General features: G+C 33.1%; 3 protein-coding genes across 4 annotated transcripts; all 3 read right to left on the reverse strand.

Annotated features, from left to right (window-relative positions):
- Window positions 1–730: 730 nt before the first annotated feature.
- On the reverse strand, window positions 731–5,462 carry LOC11419364 (pentatricopeptide repeat-containing protein At1g71060, mitochondrial). 2 transcript variants are annotated; one of them, XM_039830013.1, is made up of 3 exons: window positions 3,568–5,462; window positions 2,169–2,482; window positions 731–1,236 (listed from the first exon to the last, which is right to left on the reverse strand). In XM_039830013.1, exon 1 carries the CDS (start codon window positions 5,231–5,233, stop codon window positions 3,704–3,706), a length of 1,530 nt encoding a protein of 509 aa, XP_039685947.1. In that variant the 5' UTR covers window positions 5,234–5,462; the 3' UTR covers window positions 731–1,236; window positions 2,169–2,482; window positions 3,568–3,703. The 2 variants fall into 2 exon arrangements, with proteins under 2 accessions (XP_039685947.1, XP_003592540.2); XM_003592492.4 differs by having other exon boundaries at window positions 731–2,482.
- Window positions 5,463–6,768: 1,306 nt separating this feature from the next.
- On the reverse strand, window positions 6,769–11,430 carry LOC11414115 (beta-glucuronosyltransferase GlcAT14A). The gene is made up of 4 exons (XM_003592493.4): window positions 10,476–11,430; window positions 8,026–8,101; window positions 7,817–7,932; window positions 6,769–7,727 (listed from the first exon to the last, which is right to left on the reverse strand). Exons 1-4 carry the CDS (start codon window positions 10,957–10,959, stop codon window positions 7,210–7,212), a joined length of 1,194 nt encoding a protein of 397 aa, XP_003592541.1. The 5' UTR covers window positions 10,960–11,430; the 3' UTR covers window positions 6,769–7,209.
- A 1,606-nt stretch (window positions 11,431–13,036) lies between these two features.
- LOC112418678 (uncharacterized) lies at window positions 13,037–16,285 on the reverse strand. Its single transcript, XM_039831443.1, has 4 exons — window positions 15,481–16,285; window positions 14,512–14,658; window positions 14,055–14,315; window positions 13,037–13,056 (listed from the first exon to the last, which is right to left on the reverse strand). Exons 1-4 carry the CDS (start codon window positions 15,707–15,709, stop codon window positions 13,037–13,039), a joined length of 657 nt encoding a protein of 218 aa, XP_039687377.1. The 5' UTR covers window positions 15,710–16,285.
- Window positions 16,286–19,230: the final 2,945 nt, after the last annotated feature.

Raw genomic sequence — 19,230 nt, forward strand, 5'->3', positions numbered from 1 at the left:
GTCATTTTTCTAACGATAATTCAGGCAGAACTAAGTTATCTCAATTTTTTTTCCTCTACGTCGGAAAGTTACCTTGATTTTTCTTAAGGATTAAATTAGTTTACAATATTTTCAGATACTAAAACGGGTATTCACTCAATGTTTTATATTTTTGTTCAAAAACCATCGGCGTGTAAAATTTGTGTTCTTATTATTCATGCTAAGTTCACAGAAGTATATCATGCTATAAGGAAGAGGGAAGCTTCATTTTGCAAACATGAGATTGGAATTGGCTAAGAAATGTTAATGACTGTTTAGGAAGGATTGGCTAAGAAAATTCTTAGCCTCTACTCTCCTTCAGTTGTTAGCCATTCGCTTAAAATTAATTTAAATTGTTAAGGGTAATTTTATCAGTAGTCAACTTTTGAGTTTTTATACAATGGTATAGATAAAAATATGTTTTTTTTTTTTATCAAACATGAGGGCCAAAACCAAGAAAGAAAGCTTAACAATTAGTTAAATAAAAAGAACTAATCTGAATGAGATATTACTCATATAGAATCAAAAGAAAGCCTCCATCACAAGTCATACCTCCAACACAACACAATCCATATTTGCCAAAGCATCTGCACTGGAATTAACATAAGCTAGTATAATTGTGTACATTATTGCATCACCAAGCGCCTTAGTTTAATATTCTTTAGATTGTGGCATCAAGGCCTTTGTTCTTTTCAATTGCATTCCACAACCATTAGGCATTGTTTAATAACAATGACATTTCAATACTGGACAAAGGAACATATAAATTAGGAAAGTTAAAAATATTGCTGACAGAACAGACTTAGTTCATGATAATGTCAAGTTTTCTACTTAAATTCAAAATTTTGTTCAGAATCATAAAAGCTATGAAAATAAAAGGCAGTAGTGTGAAGACTATACATCAATTGTTTAACATTATTCTAAACAAGTTGGAGGCCGGTCCAATAAATTATATTTGTAGATGAGGCATAAAGAAAAAAATGTTTTGATATTCACACTATATAACACTTCGAATCGCAATGATCAATTAAGTGTGAGGTCATTATGAAGCTTCCCTCTCATGTTAATTCAAAATTATATCCGAATTTGAAATTGCCTGTAGTTAGGAGCAAGTCGTCCCGAAGAAGCAGTGAGGTGAATTCGATCCTTCCATGAAGCGTCATACAAACTACAAAGCAGGAGCTTTGTTTCATGTAACAAAAATCTTGAGATAGAATCCTACAAGTTTATCAGAGTTGTAAAAGGAAAGAGATAATAAATGCAGAAGGGATTTCTAGATAAGCATTTCATATATAATGGACACTAATTAACGAAGTTTACATTGATAATGATTAGATTATTGGTGAACAAATATATACATGTTCAAGTGCTAAACTAAGATGAGTTAACAACATGTGCTGCAGTTAATCTGCAACTTCTTATTTTTTGTATATGCTGCATAAAGAGCAACAGATAAATAGAAGTATAAAATTAGTAATGTTATGTCATATTTCTTACTTCAATTTTTCTGTATCAGTTTGATCAATAAAAATAGTTTTGGTGCTCGAAGATAACTGACCATTACTTTTTGCCACTAATATATGCCACATGACCAAAATAAATGATATAAATTAAATCCATCTTTCACCAAAAAACAAACAAAATCCATGTCAGTAAAATTTGGTAAAGGAAGAGGGGTGTAAATTGGAAGAGGGCATGGCTGTGATTTTAAATCCATCTTTCACCAAAAAACAAACAAAATCCATATCAGTAAATTAAAGTTACTCCTGATGTCAGTAAATAAAGGGGAATATATCATACTAATGTAGAGGGAGGCTTCGTTCTGCAAACATGAGAAGGAAGAACAATTTTGATGTGACTTTACATAGGAACTAGGTATCGATAATTAGCAATGTCCAAAGCTTCTGCTAGGTAGAAACATACATGTTTGTGCTTGCTTTGAGATATATAAGCTATAAGCTACAATGATTTGAAACGTATGAAAGTGGAAGGAAATATTAAGCATTTCAATGAGTGTGATTATTGAGCAACTTGAAGGAGCGTTGAGGGAGTGAGTGAGTGGTGGGTGTGTATGTTTCTGACTAAAACCCACATCGGTTAGTGCTTAAATCAAACTAGACCGCTCAAGCTATAAATATAAATGGACTTACTCATTTCAAATCACAGAGTTGTGGGTCATGTGATCAACTAATTAGCAATCTCCTTGTTAATCCTCTCAAACGTCTTCAATGGTTCCTTGATAATCTTATCTCTCACATATCACTGAGCAATGAGAGAAAAAAATGTCACCATTCTTGCTCAGGGTAACTTGGCGGGAGCTGATTAGGAGGAGCATCCCTTTGCAATGTTCCAACAGTATTTAAAGCTAAATATGTATACAAATTAACTTGTTCTTGTAACTGGGGGACAATGTCAATTGCAGGAGTAACTTTATGGAGAAAATTTCGACTTAAAAAATGTTCAACTGCAGAATAAGAAACATAAAGGTTATCTACATGTTTATACATATGCATCTACAAACACATACTCAAAATCCAGCTGCTTATAAGAAATCAGAATTATAATGAAAACTTCTATGAATCATAGGTTTTGACAAATGAAATAGACGGCAGAAGCTGTTTTGTTTAGCTTTGCTGCAAATGAAAGAAAATGACATAGGCAGCCATCACAGAACTTCACTTTCAGCATTCAAAAAACAACAAACATAGCTTTAATATTCTAAATATGTGAATATATGGAAAATGGATGTCGGATGTCCATTGGGAGTGAATTACCATCGAAAATAAGTCTAATAATAATAATATCATTCATTTATGTTTTGAAGACAATCTCAGAGGTTAGAAATTAGACATTTTATCAAACACCTAACATACAATTCAGAAAAGGATGCAACGATACATCACACTTCACATAGGTTACTTAAAAGTATTCCTCTCGCTTTTTCAAGAAAAGAGATTAATTGACTTAGTATAAGAAATTATGGCTATCTTTTATCACACAGATTATAAAGATTAAATGAAACACCAAAATCATGCCTTTAATCCTATCCCATGCACCCCAAGTACAAGCAAATGCAGCAAAAAAAAAATAAAAAACATGTTGGTTATTATAGACATTCAGTTCAAGTTTTTTGTTAAGCAAAAATCACACGAGTCAATATTTCATAGCAGCACAAAATTTACAAATCATGGAAGCAACAATACGCATAAATTCAGTCCTTGCAGATATATAGGAAATAGATAAATTTAAAAATTGAGAAATTGGCTATTTATGTCAAGGGATTTATACAGCAAATTAACAACTATAGTAGAGTGAATGCAAACACCTAATTTATCCCAATTACAAATACCAGTGAGAAAATCACAACGAAACTAAATGCTTCATACGAGAACAAAGAATCATAAATTAATCTATTCTAATTTCAACGACAAAAATAACACGTGGAGTTATGCAATAAAAAACAAACACAAGAAGTCCACTTTTCCTATGAGCAACATCGGTTAAAAACAACAATTCAGAAAAGGAGTGTCCATCTTGAAAATAAAGCACCTTTTCAATGGTTACACAGATTTATGTAGATAAGTATCCACAGAACATTTTCAAGGGTTACAGCCCAAATTACTGAAATTTGAAGCAATATGCTTCCTAACAAAGTCAATGGATCACTTAAAAAGCTTAGTGTAAGTCAAGCAATTAATGGAGTATTCCTCAGTTTATCAACTTTCTTTGCAAAATGTATCACAGTATTTTCCATTCCCGCAGCCATTAGAGCTCTCTTGAAGGCACTGAACATATTAGCAGTAGGCCGAATGCCAACATCCAGCATTTGTTGAAAGTATCTGCATGCATCATCCAACTTATTTTCATGACACAAGGAAATTATTAATGTCGAGAACATGTGAATTCCCGGAAGGATTCCCTTGTCTTTCATCTCATTCCAAACTACCATTGCCATATCCAATTGGTTTTCATTACAAAACATTCTCACCATGATCGCATATGTGCTTACACTCGGCTCACACCCCGTCTCACTACTCATCCTCTGGAAAACCGAGTAAGCTTCTTTGGTTCTTCCACCCTTTATCAAGTGAACAAGTATTATATCATACGTTCGAGCATTCGGACCAATCCCAAGTTCTTTCATCTCACCGACAATCCTGTAAGCATCATCGATCCGCATTGACCAGCAGTAAGCACTAACAACAGCATTATAAGTAGGTGCTTCCGGCGGAAACCCACTAGCCTTAGATTTTTCAAAGAATTCAAAAGCTTCATCCATTCTACTACCATTACCAAGACCAGTAATAAAAGTACAATATATATGAGGACTAGGATTTACATTCTTTGATAGCATGTCATGATAAATACCAATAGCCTCGTCATACTTTTTCGCCTTACAATAAGCATTGATGATTATACCATAAGTAACCACATCAGGCTGAAAACCATCATCCTTCATCTCCCTGCAAACCTCATCAACCTTCAACAAATTTTGCTGTTGACTCCAACCTTCTATCAAAATAGTATAGGATTTAAGATTAGGCTCTAAATTCCATTGCCGCATTTTATCAAACAGTTCTTGTGCTTTCTCAACATGAAACTTTGACTTACATAAAACATCAATTAACTTGTTGAAATCCGAAATTTGAGGCTTCAATCCATATTTTTCCATTCTCTCAAACGTCTTCAATGCTTCCTTGATAACTTTAGCTCTGACATAACGACGAGCAATGAGTGAAAAAGTGTCACCATTGAGCAACTTTCGTTGTTTCATTTCATCAACCAAATTCCAAATCATCTTGAACTGTCTGATTTTACCCAATGCTTCAATCAAAGCATGGAAAATCTCTGTGTTGTGATTGAAACCTTGCTGTTTCTCGGCCCAACGGAAGAAGGAAAGAGCGAGAATGCCAGCATTGCTGAGCTTGTTCAAGACAGCAACGACGAGCTCCGGTGAGACTTCCACCGGAAAGTTGCGAAGAGAGACGTCGACAGGTGATTCGGGTGTGGTTGAAAGGATTCTGCAGATAGTTTCGGCATGTGGGTTGTTGGGTTTATGAAGAAGTGATGTGTGAAATGGGAAAATGTGGAATTTGAGTGACCGAGATGGGTTTTGGATGAATTGAACCGTGGGTGATTCAAAATGTGAAGTTGATTTAGAGAGTGGAAAAAGATTGGGAAATCTTCTGAATGATCGTGAGAGTGTCATGGTCATGGAACGAAGATGGAAGATATAAAGGTGATGTCCGGTTTAAGTGTTATCACCGTATCAAATTCAAATAAGTAGCCCTTCCACCATTTACAATGCTTTCAACACTCAACAACACACACTTTTTCTTTTCTCAAAACTCCATTTCCTCTCTCATCCATTTAATAATTTATTACTTAATATTGAACAACTATATAAGACAACTTTGGTGACAATTTTTATTTCCTTTCTTTCTAGAGGTCAAAATCAATAAAAAAAAAAAAAAAAGGAAGAGAGAGAACTAGAACATAAGATAATGTGTACAAATATTTTTTCTCTTTTCCATTTAACAATCTATCCCACCACTTTTTATTTCATATTCTTATTTAATTTTATATTTTTGTTTTCATGATTACATAAAATTACAATTATTGATTATGATTAAATTAAAATAATAAACACTTAACAATTTATCTTTTAGATTTTTGTAAAAAAAAAAAATTATTTAAATAATTTATTTTTATTTTCTTATCTTATATTATTAATAAAAACGTTCATCTTTCAATTAGAAGAATTTTGGGTGTTGAAATGATTATTATTGGGATCCATTTCACTAAAAAGAATATTAAAACTTCAAATGAAAAGCTAATAGAAAGATACTACTACGATAGTAAAAAACTTCATTTTTTTTCTGTGTCCAAATCAAATGAACCAAGCCTCTATTTATAGAAAAAAAAAATCATGATTTTTGATAAAAAAAAATAATAATTTGCAATTAAATAATTGAGTTCAAATTACTAAGTGAGATAAATCCATACAGCTAACCAGCAAACGCCACATAATATAACTTATCCACTTATTTCTTCTCTCTCTGCATCACTGCCACGCCCACTCGTGCATGTCGGCGCGCGGGATGCACGTGCTCATTATGCCAATCAAAACGCGCTGCGTGGCTTGCTGTTCCTCGCAATTTTCAGAACTCAACTAGTTGAGTTCATTCATCACCTCTCCCCTCCACATCATTTTTCAACAAATTTCAACTCCCCATTGCAGAACTACCAAGTGTTGAAATGGCCTTTCAACACAACCCTTAAAAATATACTAAGCAGAAATAGTTAATGCATGGAAAGGTTTGAAGAGTTTAAAGAACTACAAATATAAAAAGTAGTTGTTATAATTAAGGAGAGACCAATTGACTTATATTTTTAATATAGTATTGGGTAAAATGGTCAAAATGACTTGTAATTTTTTAAACAATGTCCTTAAGGACCGTTATTAATAACATTTTGATAACATCACACAAGCCTCCGGAATGAGGTGATGCCACTCTTAATAGAACTTTTATTATCCATTCAATCTATAGGAAGGTTTGTCATTTTCAATGAAAGAACAAAGATAAAAGTAGTTGAACAAAAACCCACGGTTGGTTAGTTATTTAGCAATACAATAGACGATGACAGTGACAGTGTTCCACTTGCCAATATCCATCCATATCAAAGTCATTAAGTTAGTAGCACATGCATGTGCAGGACCATCAAACAATTAGTATCCAGTAAGGTGTATAACAAGTGCCAAAAGGAAAAGATTGATTGGAGAATGGAAAATGACAATCATATTCATAATCCAAAAAGAATGAGCTAGCTATCCTGCTCGAATCGTACAGATGAGACATATATAGAACATACAACATTTATGAAAGTGAAAAGCAAGAGGAATATCCTCCCACTTGATTCAAAGGCATCATTGGAGGATCTACCATAAATATCAAGCCTCCAAAACAATACAGCACCCCAGGCTCATCAAAATGCATTTCCCTTCCCCATTCCAACTCTCAACTCTTGTTTCTTATGCACAGAGCCCCACCTCTCATGATTGATATTACACTTTGGTGACCAAAGAATGTGTTTTTCTTTCAAAATAAATGGCAAATTCTACTGGTCAGTGCAATAGATAGACTGCGCAGCTTCCTACAATGGTTTCTATTCTTAGTGTCTATGCTGTGATCACTGGCACTGATTTGTCTGTGCGGTCCAGTCATCAAGAAGGCTAGAAACAGATGCCTCAAGCTTCTTAGCCTGAGGACCTGGCTTAAGAATATTGACATCACCCCACTGTGAGCACGGATCCACCCACCAGCTCCTCCGACCGGAGCACCATGCCCCTGGTGCAGCTCGGTTGCGACCACCACGTTGGAGAATTTTTTTGTCAATCATATCCAGCACGGGGTTATTAGCCTCGAACTGTCTTGCAAATGCTGCTCCACTTTCTGCCATCATATCATAAACAGATGTATTAAGGAAGAGTGGTTCCATCTTTGGAGGATTGTCCCATATCATGTATCGTAAGTCACCATTCACTGTTGTGTTCTTATATTCGGGTGCATTGCAAATGACTGAGTGAAAGTAGCCTTCTTGAGATAACTTAACATTTGTAAAATACATTAGTAGCGTTCGTGGTAAATTATCCCAACCGAAAATGCAGAACTCCAGAAAGGGTCGGCTCAATGTGACCCACGGCGAACCTGCACGGCATGAAAAGCATTCAATATGAAAAAGAAATGGAAAAAATCATAGGCAGGGATGTGTTGCACGCATCGGAGAATATATTTACCAGTGAAGAGTTTGAATGCATCAGGTGTTGCTCTCTTCTCTGTAGCTTGAAAAATTTGACTTCTCCTTGCTAAATATGTTCCTGGATCAACTACAATAGGCTTGAATCTGTCACTCCTGCATGTGCAATTGAATAAAAACATAAATAATCCAGGACCAACTGATTAAGTGCCACAAGGTAGAGGTTTGATTCAGCAGTGGTTTTCATACTCTTTCCATCCAAGGTCACCAGTATGATCAATGAAATTGAGGTCTCTATTCACGGAGGAGAAAACATGGGATAGATCTGTTAATAAAGACAAGCACAATATGAGCACAGTCATTAGAAGGGTCTTAGGAAAGAAGACAAACATCAAATTGAGATTTGTGAACATGGAAGAGACATGAGATATATAAGGATCTTACAACAAGCACAATTCAGTGAATAAATTTTAGAACAATATGAGCTCTTCCTCACACATAAATTATAAAACAAAGAGTGTAAATGTTCTTGTACTGCAACAAAAATAATATAGAACAAAACTAAAATAGATACCAAGTTCTACGGTCATCTGAGAAATACCAATGCTTTGTGCTTAGTATGAGGCATGCCACAACTCCAAGAACCAAAGCAGATAAATATGTTGCAGTTCGCAATCTTAGGCTGATGAAAATATGTGGCCAACCTCAAAAAGTTTGTGTCAGCCAGCCACAACACTGTGCAGTTCAGATGCAAAAATATCATAAGAAAACATAACCTGAACAAATGAGCGGCGGGCGCAGTGGTGAAGTGAGAGTGTGTGGAAGTGATGAAGGAGAAAGGAGAATAAAGGGAAGGGAACAAAGGAGCCAATGAAAAGAGAAGGAGTTAGTTTGGAACTATTTTGTTGAAATGTGTGAGTGGATGTCAGATATTGATATGGTTTATTTGTTGGGAAGATAACAACCAATTAATCACGACGGAGTTGAGAGCAGGGGAAAAAATCAACAGAGGTATATACACTGTCAGCAAGGACCTTAATGTTTTCACAATTTAAAGAGAAAATACAGTGGGTGTTTGCTTTCGCATTTGCAAGGGAATTAAATGCATGTTCAATGTGAAGCTCCAGCTGGTAGCTTCATTCACTACCATGAGGTTAGCGGTTCTAAAGATCTACATAATAGATAATCATTAATCCCATCGATAATGAACTCAACTTCCATTTCCCTTGAATCGTGACGCTGACCCCCTCTTACTCACACCACTCTATCTTTTGTGATAACTTTTCATCTTATGCACAATTTGTTACATTTGAGCGCATGCTGAGTTATATCCTATAGTCACCATATCAGTTAGACTACCTACTAATTTAGCACTGGAATATTTATTCCACTGTATAAGGATGCCTAAAAATCCCTGCAACTAAAATACCATGCCATCCTCCAGTCTTCTTAGATTTGTATAATTAGATTACGGTTTCTCAATTCATAGGCAAATAAGAACAATCGAATGAAATCACATGCAATCAGAAGAAACTCTTGGTCTCTTATCACAGATCCTAACAATTATAACTACATGAGATATTCAACTATTTAAGGCATGAATAAAATTCCCAGCTCAGAACCAATCTCTTCACGGAAAGTTTCATTGAGTTCCCTCAGCATATAGAGGTAGTTTGATGAATCTATACCTCGGAATATATATTTTTAAGATGAAAACAATAAATTCTTTCAAAGAGGAACAGGCAGAGGGGTCCAGGGGAGGCAATTGAGCCCTGGCCCATCCTCTATAACGCTCCCCCCCCCCAAAAAAAAAAAAAAATACCCTTCTACTATCTCTATCTACTCACTCCTCTCCCCCTATCTGTGACCCCTGTTTCAACTGTACACCTTTTTACCCTTTTCATAGCCCCCTCTTAACTAATTTTTTGACTTCACTTCCTGGCTGTTACCAAACATTCCTTATGCGTGGACGACAAATCTCATGAATAACTTGTCTTTTCACCTTAGTGTCCTATACAAACTCAATACTATTGTAGTCTAATCATGGACAGTATCCAATAAACTGTAAAATTCATTTGAAAAACCAAATTAGAAAAAAAAATCAAAGTACCATCTGGACAGGGCTCATTTTAATCAAGCTGTTGCAACCAATCCAATGTTATAACCTGAAGACATTTCGGTATCATTCAAAAAGTATAAACCTTATACTTCAGGATCTCAAATTAAAAAAGGCTATCGAAAAATGATGAAAACTTACAGTTTAAGGACCTAATAAGAAAAGGCATCTATGAATACTTAGTCTTTTACTGATATAACACAAATTCAAGCAGATCAATGATAAGAAATCATTTCCCTATAATGCAGAGCAACTTTGGAGCAAGCTTATTGACTTGAACATTAATTCTAAGATATCATGATTCCAATTAATACTGCATTTCAAATTTCCTAAATCAATCAAACCTGGCCATGAAAACGGTGAATAAAAGGATAAAAAACTGAAATAGAAACAAAACTCCTAAACAGTGGCAGAAACATTCCAATGAATACCAAACCACCACACACAGAACAATCTCAATATTGAATTGCCAAGCTCGTTAGTTTAAAACACACTAATTGTTCAAATTTCCAACTAACACTACACTCATTGCTGTATATAGAAACATCCACAAAGCAATCAGAAATAACCAAAATTTGCATACCATCCTGTGTAATGAGAGGATAATCACGAGCACTCAAAGTGATAAACCAATTCCATCCACTATCCAATTTAAGCATAATAGCAGCAGCACGTAGCGTAATAGCAACATTGGAAGAACCCAAATAAGTGATCCAATCAGCCTTGCCAACCACATCAACATTCCCGAAAGCCCGAATCGCGGGAACAGAACTAACAGCATCAGCCAAACCCTGTCTCTCTTCATTCCTAGCATCCATACCAAGATGAAGCAAATAACGGTTCCTCGGATGATAAACAGCCAACAACAAACGAAAGATCCGGTCTTTATCACCATGTCCACCAGAGATGAAGTATGCAAAAGCAGGAGGGTAATGAGAACCATGTTGAACAAAAGATGGAAAAGGCTTTTGAGAACTGAAAGTTGAAAAAGAAGACATTAACAAAAGCATTAGAGATAAAACTGCTGCACTGAATAGCGTGAAAAGCCATTTTTTTTCAGCTCCCATAACTGATTTCACTACGTGGGCATATGAAAGTTTAGATTTTGAGAAGTGGGTTTGGTTAAAGTTTGGATTTTGAAACTAATTGCGTTACTGGGTCGTTGAAGATCTTGGATTTTTGAAACTCTATGTTGATGATGCACATCGAAGTAATAGATAGATAAATAAAATTGAAGATGTAAAATTGAAAACCCAGATCAGAAATTTCCAAAAATTTGCTCCAGAATTGTTGTTGATTCTTAGTAATTGAATGTTGGAATTTTTGTGGAAAGGTAAATTAGGAAAGTGGGGTTTGTTAAAGAGGGTTAGGTTTTTTTTTTTTTGGTTAGATTGGTTGTTGGGGGAGTTACAGAAGAAGATGGAGATTGGAGATCACGGATTTGTATTTTTCTTTCTTATGTTCTCATTGTCATTCATTCAAGTCAAATTTCAGGTTTATTTCTTACCAAAAAAATATATTAAGGTTTATTTCATTATAAAAAGAATAAAAAAAGCCTAGAAGGATTTGTCAAAAAAAGCCTAGAAGGATGCAATGAAAGCAGATGATCAAAAAAAGTGGAGAAGAATATACATGCATTACATGAAAGCAGATTTTATTTGGGGCCCTTATTTGGCTGATATAAATTTAAGACTTTAAATCAATGATAATGGAAATGATTATATTTGACAAATAATTTTAGTCAAAAAAATATCCACATTTAATATCTGCCATGCTTCAAATAGATTACATTTAATAAAATATTAGACAAAATATATAAAAATAATTAAGAGTTTGATGCACAATAAAGGAAATGAGATTATTTTTTTTTCTCTTTCTAATTAGAGACCAGAATTTGTTGGTGTTATATTATCAGTTTTAAAATACACTTACAAAAGTTAATTTTGTTGTAAAATTATATTAAGAGTTTTTCTAATTACACCCTGATTAATCATGGTTGCACCTCAAAATGATAAAATTACCCTTCCATAAAATTAATTTTCGAAAAACATCTTTCTTTTTTCTTGGTTATACCCTAAAATCTCTCTTCAATTTAAGTAGGTTATGTAAACTTAGTTTCAGTAGGTCATGTAAACTGAGTTTAAGTGTACATACTTAAATTCAGTTTAAGTAGGTCATGTAAACCGAGTTTAAGTGTACATTTAAAAGTTCAACAATTTTTCAATGATTCTACGTAATCTCAGTTTAAGTATGTACATATAAACTTATTTTAAGTAGGTCATGTAAACTGAGTTTAAGTGCATATTTAAAAGTTCAACCTTGTTCAATGATTCTACGTAATCTCAGTAATCTCAGTTTAAATATATACATATAAACTTATTTTAAGCAGGTCATGTAAACTAAGTTTAAGTAGGTCATGTAAACTGAGTTTAAGTGTACATCTAAAAGTTCAATCTTGTTAAATGATTATACGTAATATCAGTTTAAGTATGTACATGTAAACTCAGTTTAAGTAGGTTATGTAAACTAAGTTTAAGTAGATTATGTAAACTAAGTTTACATGAACCTACTTAAACTGAATTTAAGTTAACCTCAACAATGTAAAACTGAAACTGTCGTATAGTGCAGTTTAACAAGAAGAATAAAATTGAAACCAACATTATTGAAAAAGAAAAAAAATTCACTTATTTATATGCAATCGAGTATGAATGAAAGATGTTTTGATTCACTCTTTAATCTTCCATAGAGATTAATTGAACATCAGGACTGTTTGATCGTTGGTGGGTGAAAGAGAGTGGAATTTTAGAGTGACAATGAATGAAATCAAGATTTTAAGTAAATTTATATAAAAGTGACAATGAATGAAATCAAGATTGTATTATCAAAAACTTTTTTAAAAAACCGAGTGTAACCAAAAATATATAGGGTGTGAATAGAAAAACTCTTATATTAAATCTTGGCTTAATACATGTTTTAATCCCTTAACTTATTTTCGGATTTCATTTTGGTCCCCTAACTATAAAGTGTCTCAATTTGGTCCCTTGTGTCTTTTGTCGTTACCTCTTTTGGTCCTATCCGTTACATTTTAACTGTTTGATCTATTTTTCAAATAGAAACCGTTGGATCATGTAGGTTTATTGTAGCCTACGGTGAATGATTAACACCTGATTTTTTTGAAGCCAAAAATATATAAAAAATTCATATTTTTTATAAAATCATTTTCAAAATTAAAAAATATTTTTTTTTACGAAATTTTTAAAAAAGGTCAAAAAAAAAGTTTTTTTAATTTTTTCCTACAAAATTCTGGAATCTGGAAAAATATATAAAAAATTCAGATTTTAAAATTAGAAAAAAAAAAATTCCAGAATTTTTATAAAATCTTTTCCAAGATTTAAAAATTTGAAAAAAATTAATTTTTTACGAAATTTAAAAAAAAGGTCAGATTTATAATTTTTTTAATTTTTTCTACAAAATTCTGGAAAATATTTTAATTTTGAAAAATATATAAAAAAATTGAGATTTTTATAAAATATTTTTCAAAATTTGAAAAAAAAATAATTTTTGTACCAGATTTTTTTTAAAATTTTTTTTTCTGCAAAATTCTGAAAAATATTTTAATTTTTAAAAATCTGGATACAAATTATTTTAAAAATATATAAAATGATGAAGATTGATGGTGATTTTAAATTTATATTTTTGGGAAAATCAAGAAAAATAAAAATGATTATATGTTGTGAGCCCATTGTATACTTGTGTACTTTTCAAATCTAGCCCTTGATCATCAATCTTAAATGATATGTGGACAAGGGTTAACTATTTTTGAAAACAAACTAACGGAGATGACCAAAAGAGGTAACGGCAGAAGACATAAGGGACCAAATTGAGACACTTTATAGTTAGGGGACCAAAATGAAATCCGAAAATAAGTTAAGGGACGAAAGCATATATTAAGCCTTAAATCTTTAATTTAATTCATGATTTTTTTTTTTTTGTGGTAGTCAGGTTTAAACCCTAAACTTTATCCATATTATATATTGTCCATATCAATTCCAATTATGTTAAGTTCACGAAAACTTTTGAGAAATAATTTAGTTTATAATTTGAGTTGTACAAAAATAATAATGATAATATTGTGATATGTATTTTACACATAATATTCTACCATCAGCAGCAGTTGAAGACTCGCCAGGCTTTTGAATATGCCGCAGTTGCTCAACTGCCCTATCAAGCAGTTCCAATCGAAGTGTCTTACCATCGAAGAACAATACAGCATCACTTTCCTTGTATTCCTCACTAGTTCCCTCAAATGTCACCTTGGACTTTCCTATTTGTTTGTTCTGAGATTCCACAGAGACGCTTTTCTCTTCAGTGTTGCTTAGCAATCCTGGCTTAGCACTATCAGCTGACTGAGGCTTAAATTCATCTATAAAAATTTCAAAGCTAAGATTAAAACACAAAATAGACATAAAAAATAAGAATAAAAGGCAACTTAAAAAATCATAACAATATATTTATTTCAAATCAAGCATGAATTTTCATGTTGATAGGAACAATTAGGAAACAAATGAAAACATTCCAAACACAATATTATAAAAGGATTATTTTGCTTTGTAACTTACACCGTAGAGTGCAGTATTTGTTATAGGATTCATCTTTGAAAGAAGGTCCTAGAGTGAGATTGTAACACTCATCAGAATCAGGATCCGCCTTGAGTTCTTTAGATTTGTGTGTCACTATGGAAGAGAAGTCCAGGAACTTGACACGGCCTGTTTGGATGAATTTTTATTAAACTCATTAGATTCAAAAATAAATGAACAGATAAAGATAAACCAAATCAACAAAGTACATATTGTATCCTCATCTATCCTTCTATCACACTCTAAACTCTCTAAAAGAGTCCATAATTATAATAGAACATGATAAATGCATTCTGACTATTTTTACCTCTGTCAGCACCACCAAAACAATTTTATTGACTACATTTTCAGATTGTATTATTCATTGGAGATAGATTACATTTATACTTGTGATATAATCGCGTAAACATAAAGCTGATGATTAGAAACCCAAAAGCTAATAAATTATCAGCATTACTATTAACAGAAGCAAATGAAAAGTTCTAGCTAACTGATTTATCCTATTTTGGTGTTACCTCTCAACATACCCCCTTTCTAAGGTGTTTCCACAGATAAACGACGAATGATTCCTTACGATTGATAAAATGATGGTATAAGAAATTCTTGGCCATTATGATTGATAGAAGGATTTCATAATAGTCCATATGAAGCTGTGTCTAGTTTCATGTCTGTATAGTTTCATCCCTGTAAGTCTAGACTTATCATCAATAATCGTTGAAGTATCAAATATTGAACATAGAATCGAAATGCAGAATAGGGAAACCAGGTATCATAATCTATCATATCAAACAAAGAATCAGAAATAATGGTACTATTATGAAATGACAATCTTCTTTGTTTAGAGAAATGACAAATTTCACATGCTTTTTGGACATGCAAGCAACATAGTAATCAATGTGATATGTGGCACTAGCACCTAAGTTCAAGATTAAAAAGATGTTGAATTTTTACCTGAAATTGAAGAGGAAGTGATGATATTATCTGTAGCAACAAGGTTTGAGGTATGAGAGGTGGTTGCAGGATTGGATTGTGGAAGTTGTGACAAGGCATTTGGATTTGTATGAACCTTGATACTGAGTTGTTTTCTTTCTTCATTTTTCAATCCTTGAAAATGCCTCGTCCAGGACAGGAATGGGATCAATACCAAGGATTTCGGAACGAGTAGCAGCAAAATTGTCATTCAACCCTTGAAGAAAGTATAAAGTCTCATCTTCCGACCTATGATCAATAGCAGTGTCATAAGCATAGCACGTAGAACGACATCGAGAGATAGGTCGAAAAAGAGCCAGCTCGTCAAGAAGATTCTTGAGTTTTGTTCTGTAACTACTAACTGAAGAGTCACCTTGTTTCAATGAAAAAAGATGAGAACAAAGTTGATAAATTGGGACAAATTTACCATGGGAGTATCTATCTTTGAGTACTCTTGCCAAAGAACTGAAGCATCCGTGATATCTTCGATGCTTTCTTGAATCAGTGAAGATATGGTGGCACGTACACCAGATAACACAAAATCATTGCATCTCTTCCAAGTAGGAAAAAGTGGGTCAGTGGAATCTGGTTTCTTGATTGTGCCATCAAGAAATACAAACTTGTTCTTACTTTCCAAAACACCGATCATGGCTTTAGACTGGGTAGCATAGTTAGGGCCCTTCATCTCTTCGGTTTGGAAAAAGCCACGATCATCTTAAGAATGTGGTAGGGGCTCAAACGATCATTTGCATAATCAGTTTCCATGGAGGAAGAAGATTATTCACAGAGAAAAGAGAGAAGCAAAGTGAGAAAAGAGAGAATCTTTATTTTTTATTTTTTTTCCACTGATATCAGATTAAGAGATTGTGAACTCTAATTCTAATCATTGTAGATGAGTTACGTAACCAAAAGCTAACAAACTAAAACAGAAAGCAACTGAAAATTTCTAACTAACTAACCATCTGATATTCCTTTTTTTAAAAAAAAAAACTAGCTGATATTTCCTATCTGTTACTTATCAGATTACATAAACCGACCTTGAACTAACTATATTTATATCTTGGAGAGAGAGAGTCTAACTAACTCTGTAACCGTTTTTGCTATTCAATTTTTCTCAGTGGTAAAATGGAGGTGAGATGCTTATATAGTGACTTCAACTAGCTTAGAGTTAGATGAGTCAATGTTATTCCTAATTCCTAATATGACCTCAATTAACTATAGTTAATTTAGTCAATACAATCTAATAATAATCAAAATAAGAGTCATTTAAAAATTAGAAATAAAAATAGGGATTTTCAATAAAGGCTAAATTGGTTATTTAAATAATTACTTGTTGCAAATAAATTTTGTTTATACGAGTAATGAGATTTTACAACAAAAACTCCACGCTCCCTCAATCCTCATTTCGTTTCATATCAACTCTCTTTTCTTTTTTTTTTTGACAAATTTTCATATCAACTCTCTTGTGATCATCAATCTTCACAAGAAGGAATAATGGTATTATATTGTATGTTATTTCTTCAAAAAAAAGAAGATATATATTGTATGCTATTATTGATAAAAAAAAAATATATAAATCAGAATATAAAAAAAAATTATAAGGGAATTTATATGTTTTTTTATAAATAATTTAACCAATAAAATATACTTTAACAATGTCTCCTTGATCATAACTCAATTGATGAAAATATTATAATATGGGTCTTACTAACCAGTGCCATCAGGACAATGGTTAAGGAAACCAAAAGTAGTATATTTACATTAAATTCAACAATGTTTTGACTTTTAAAAAGTAAATTTTTCACTTTTCACCATTTTCTAATACAATATTTCTATTTTTATCATCTTAACTAATGCCTAAAGAGCACTCTTTAGCATTTCATATTATAAAGCTGATATTTAAATCTAAATTCCTCATTTATTATTCCATTAAGAGATGATATTCTATCCATTATATTAATTGGAAGAGCAGTGCTAGCGACAGGCGCTTTTGCACTCGCCTATGCACACTCTCTCTAATTGTGGAGCCACGTCATTAGCCATTTCTTGGATACCGGTGTTTGCTTAACAGGATTTACTTAATTTTTTAATTATTTAAATCAGTTTTTTCTAAATAGAATTATTTAAAGCAGTTAATGCCCTGCACATGCTTTTTCATCATTACCATTATTTTCACATTCTCTTCCCCGAAAAAATATTGTTGCCCAGACAGATTCACTTGCATTTAGTGAGAAAGAAAGGAAACCATGTTCAAATATCAATTGATCATGCTAAGCGGTCACTGTTAAACTTGTTCTGCTGGATTCTTCAACTCTCTTCTTCACAAGCTCTCGACAAAGACTGCCCCCTCATGCCGTCGAGAACCGTCACCAGAAACGGAAAGTGTGTTTTAACTTTTATGAATAAGAGAGCAACATATATCACCTAAAATGAATCAAAACCACCGATCCAATAATACCTCTTCTCAATTGTTGCCATAGAAAAAGGGTAATTAGTTGATATAATATACCTTACCCAATTCGCCCAGATTTATCAAGAAGGGGATAATTCATGGTTATAAATTCAAAAGGCAATTGATAAAACACTTATTTATTCTTTTCATTTTGCAATTGATAAAACAAAAAACTCCAATATGCTATCAAAAGGCAAATTGATAGATCAATCTGAATTATGATGGTGTTTGATTCGGGTGAAGTTCACAGCTGATGTTGAACGTTGTGGTTAGGGGAGGCGGAGGAGAAAGTTGGAGGAGAGTAATGCTGAATGATTTAAAGGATAAAGTATTGGATTGTTGCTTGGGTTTTCATGGGGTTCAATTGAGATCAAAGTTCATGGAAGTTGTTTGGCCTTTTGACGTTCAGGAGTGTTTAAGATGCAGAAAATAAAATTAAAAAATATAAATAAATGTTAACTTAGAGAACCGGTAAACCAGTAACCCATTTTAAAAAAGTGGTGACGTGACTGAATGAGGGAGTGAGTGTCCAACAGCGACTGTCAAAGTGACTGTGCATAGCATTCCTCTAATGAAAAAGAAAATATACTTTAACAGTTGTACCAGAATAAATATATAACTTAGGTTAGAGAGACATACATCAAGGTTCCGACTAACGATGCACAAAGAATAAACTACATTTAGTTTTGTTCCAAGTCATTTATGGACAATTGCATAGTTGCTAGTAGTATGTTTTGATTTGGACATTAAAATGATCATGTATGTGTTTGGTTATTTTTTTTCTCTCACTGCAATCATACGTCGGTTCATGGGTGAAAAGCCGTTAAAATTGTGAAGCTACTTTTTCATGCTTTAGTAAAACACACGTTTTCAATTGTTGACGTGGAAAGAAACACCAAGTTTAATTTGTTGAATTATGTTGATTTGTCCGAATGGATTCAATTTAAATAACGTGTAATCAATGGCGGAGTCAAAATTTTATAGAACCGGTAAAAAAATTATTGCAAAACTTTATTTCTTTACTGCGAATAATTTCACATTTTTTGCAGATAATTTCACATTTCCTGCAGATAATTTCACGTTATTACCTCACCTGAAAAGCTAAATCCTTGACAAAATCTGCATGAAATGTGTTTCCTGCGGAATTTACACAAAAATCCGCAAATAAATCCGCAGGAAAAGCTAAAAGTTCTAGTAATGGCTTGGCTTGCTACAAAGAATGTTGGAGCTGAGCCCAGGCTAGCTGGGGAGTGGCTCCGCCCATGGACTTTGACTTGATA

The sequence above is a fragment of the Medicago truncatula genome, chromosome 1 (genome assembly GCF_003473485.1).
Source record: "Medicago truncatula cultivar Jemalong A17 chromosome 1, MtrunA17r5.0-ANR, whole genome shotgun sequence".
NCBI classification, from domain to species: Eukaryota; Viridiplantae; Streptophyta; class Magnoliopsida; order Fabales; family Fabaceae; genus Medicago; species Medicago truncatula.

Bases quoted from the DNA above. Each gene is read 5' to 3' on its own strand.
- LOC11419364 (XM_039830013.1), bottom strand. From the start codon at position 5,233: ATGACCATGACACTCTCACGATCATTCAGAAGATTTCCCAATCTTTTT.
- LOC11414115 (XM_003592493.4), bottom strand. From the start codon at position 10,959: ATGGGAGCTGAAAAAAAATGGCTTTTCACGCTATTCAGTGCAGCAGTT. The intron at 8,102-10,475 runs GTATGCAAATTT...CTTTATTAACAG, and splicing joins TCCTCTCATTACACAGGATG to ATCTATCCCATGTTTTCTCC. The intron at 7,728-7,816 runs GTAAATATATTC...CATGCCGTGCAG, and splicing joins TGCATTCAAACTCTTCACTG to GTTCGCCGTGGGTCACATTG.
- LOC112418678 (XM_039831443.1), bottom strand. From the start codon at position 15,709: ATGACAATTTTGCTGCTACTCGTTCCGAAATCCTTGGTATTGATCCCA. The intron at 14,659-15,480 runs GTAAAAATTCAA...TCATCCAAACAG, and splicing joins CACTTCCTCTTCAATTTCAG to GCCGTGTCAAGTTCCTGGAC. The intron at 14,316-14,511 runs GTAAGTTACAAA...AAATTTTTATAG, and splicing joins CAAATACTGCACTCTACGGT to ATGAATTTAAGCCTCAGTCA.